General features: G+C 53.3%; 1 protein-coding gene across 1 annotated transcript; it reads right to left on the bottom strand.

The window, feature by feature from the left end:
• Positions 1-219: 219 nt before the first annotated feature.
• Positions 220-2,573, bottom strand: LOC6542868 (protein odd-skipped). The gene is made up of 2 exons (XM_001968550.3): positions 2,081-2,573; positions 220-1,936 (listed from the first exon to the last, which is right to left on the bottom strand). Exons 1-2 carry the CDS (start codon positions 2,151-2,153, stop codon positions 825-827), a joined length of 1,185 nt encoding a protein of 394 aa, XP_001968586.1. The 5' UTR covers positions 2,154-2,573; the 3' UTR covers positions 220-824.
• Positions 2,574-3,084: the final 511 nt, after the last annotated feature.

The following is a 3,084-nucleotide window of genomic DNA, read 5'->3' on the forward strand; positions in this document are numbered from 1 at the left end:
CCTGGAATCAGAAAATCCCCCCGCGTTCATGAAAAGTCGTACCAAATTTCAGTTGAAAATTACTTAGTTTATATTTAAGTACTTCTGTGATAACTTCGTATCAATGCGAATGTTTGAAGCATACATATAGACGATAATGAGATCGTTGTATCTTTGTGCTTAGTCAAATTGCTAGCGACAATTAAGTTAAGTCTAAACAGTAAGTAATCGTGACACTCGTCTGGGTTAACATTACACAATCGATGGATTGATTTATTCAAGTACTATTTAAATATAATAATTAAAACAGTCTTTCAATAACCAAAGCGGGTTTGAGGTTTGTGTGATTGAGCTATTGTAACATAACATTTGGTTTACTCCATAAGCACTACGAACTGAATGGGCTACTACGACTATAAGGTACAATAATATATAGTTAGATTACAATGTAAATTAGGTGCTATTTATTTATGTTTATAGTTTATAGTTTACAGTTGTGTGTGTGTTTTGGAATTGATTTGTAGGAGGCTTGTGCTAGCAATACTTTTCATTGGATTTTTCATCAGTTTTCCTCTGCTGTTTGACTTTGGCATTTGTTTAACGCAATTCGGGGAACCGATTGCACGGAGGATGACTCTTCTGCTCACTGGGTTGCGATTGCGATTGCGGCTGCGGCTGCGAGTTGCTGGCGAGGATTTTCCACATGCACCTTTGGCCAGAAAGCGGGCTGGACTCGGTTGGTTCCATTCCAGGCATTTCCCATGCCTGGCGGCCGTCCAGCTCTCTGAATCTCTTCTAGAATCTCTCAAGGGAAACCGGCTACCGGGTTTCGCTGTTCCTTCAATCTATCTGCTCATGATCTCATCGATGGTGAAGCCCAGCGTCCGCTTGGGCTTCTCCGAGCTCGAGGATGACGAGGATAGATCCAGGACGGGCAGGTGCTGTGCCAAATTCTCAGGTTGAGCTGAACTCAATGCCTGGTTTGGCGCGGAGTGCGAGGTGGCTGGTGGGGATGTCACCACCACCTCCTTGGTGCTCTGCTCGCTGTGGCTCTGGAGGTGACTCTTGAGATTGGCCCGCTGGTTGAAGCTCCTCTGGCAGATGGGGCACTTGTGCGGACCCTCCTCCAGGTGGGTGACCTTGTGCACGGCCAGGGTGCGCGACTGGCAGAAGCCCTTGCCGCAGTCGCTGCACTTGAAGGGCTTGTCCTTGGAGTGGATGTAGCGGTGGTCGCGCAGATGATCCTGGCGCCGGAAGGCCTTGCCGCAGATGTCGCAGGAGTAGGGCCTCTCGTCCGTGTGGGTTCTCTCGTGGATGAGCAGATTGTAGGACTTGGTGAACTGCCGGTTGCAGTACTTGCAGATGAACTGCTTCTTTGGGCGACTGCTGCCAGTGGCGCCGCTGGGCACACCACTCGCTCCACCCGCTCCACCCAGTTTCAGGGTGGGCATGGCTCCGAAGTGGCGACCCACGACCGCGGCGTGCAAACTATGTAGGCCAGCGGGATAGGGACGTACATGATGCGGATGTGGGTGCGGGTGGTGCGGATGGCCGTGGTGGTGATGGTGGTGCGGATGTTGCTGCTGCTGCTGCTGCTGTTGCTGCTGGTAGATGGCTGCGTTGCGGATCCAGTGGTTCATCAGCTGCTGGTGCACGGCCACGGGATCGGCGGTGGCACCGGGATAAACTGGATACTGCTGTGGGGCCTGATGCTGCTGCTGCTGCTGCTGCATCTGCAGCCACAGGCGATGCTGCTGCTGCTGCTGTTGCTGCTGCTGCTGCTGCTGGTAGTGGGCCATGTGCCGCATGTGCAGCTGGGTGGCCACCGCCTCCTCGCTGATCGCCGGATGCGCTCTCCGCAGTGGCTCCTCGGTGGGCGTGTGCGGGGGCGTCAGCATGGGGGAGAGACTCGTCTCGCGCTCCTCCTTGATCACTATGAAATCCTCCTCAGCAAAGTCTAAAAAGAGTGGATAGGAAATGCGCCAGGTTAGTTTCAGTTTTTCAGTTTGAAATTTCAAATATCTAGGGTCAAAAGCTGTTGATAGTAATCCGCTTTAGCCGTCGGCAACTCGTTCTGAGCCAGTTTTGGACTTGAACCCACCTTGTTCTCTGCTTAAGTTGAGCTCGTCATCCACGGTTATGTTGCTGATGGGCGAGGCGGATGTGGAGGACATTATACTGTCTTTGTGGGCCGTCTTGTAGTTGTATTTGGCTTTAAGTTGCTTTGTTGCGGTAACTGCGCGGTTCACTTTGGCCTAGCACTTGTATCTGTATCTATCTGCAGTTGCTGTATCTTTTCGTACGTTCCTCAGCTGACTGAGCGTTCTTTCGGATGCGACGTGCCACCGACAACGTCTCGACACAAACTGAATTCGAATTCGTTGGCCGTTCGCCGCTCTCCGACTCAAACGCTTGGCAATCGAGCTGAACTGAAGTGAGATGGGGCGAGTGGACTGCTGTATCCCTGTCTCCTTTCCGCTTTTGAGTGACTTGTGCTGCTGCTGCTGCCGCTCGGCGATGTTGCTGCTGGGAGTAGCGCTCGTTAATAACTGACTGCAACTGCTGGCAGGGCGACCCGTTTTTGAACCGGCCGAGAAGTGCGGAGGAGGGCGACGAGGGTGGCAGCGGTCCGACCAACGGCAGCTGCCTGTGGCGGGGTTGAAGTTGTTTGGAAATGGTAGATACGTCCACGCCTACCTGCTGCTCTCGGATTGGCCCGCAGCGCCCAGTATCTGCAATCCCATGGATGTGCCTGTGCCCGTCGCTGTAGATGTAGATGTAGATGTGTGCGTAGATGTGTGCGTAGATGTGGATGGATATATGTGCCTTGGCTTATTCCGTTCATGCAGTAAACAAGCGGAAACCGTTGGCCTGACGGTCGCAAGCCTGGGATATTGTTGGTGTTGCTGCTGCTGCCGCTGTTGCTGCCGTAGTTGCTGCTGCTGCCGTTGCTGCTGCTGTAGCTGCTGCTGCTGCTGCTGCTGCTGCTGCCGCTGCTGGCAGGCAGCCATCGCTGGAGTCCAGCCAGCCCGCATCCCAGTCCCAATCCCGAAAGGCAGCCCTCCCAGGCGCATGTGCCAGCAGCAGGAGCAGCAGCTGCACGAA

Source organism: Drosophila erecta, unplaced genomic scaffold, assembly GCF_003286155.1.
Source record: "Drosophila erecta strain 14021-0224.00,06,07 unplaced genomic scaffold, DereRS2 tig00000055-arrow-pilon, whole genome shotgun sequence".
Lineage (NCBI taxonomy): Eukaryota > Metazoa > Arthropoda > Insecta > Diptera > Drosophilidae > Drosophila > Drosophila erecta.

Bases quoted from the DNA above. Each gene is read 5' to 3' on its own strand.
- LOC6542868 (XM_001968550.3), bottom strand. From the start codon at position 2,153: ATGTCCTCCACATCCGCCTCGCCCATCAGCAACATAACCGTGGATGAC. The intron at 1,937-2,080 runs GTGGGTTCAAGT...CACTCTTTTTAG, and splicing joins CAACTTAAGCAGAGAACAAG to ACTTTGCTGAGGAGGATTTC.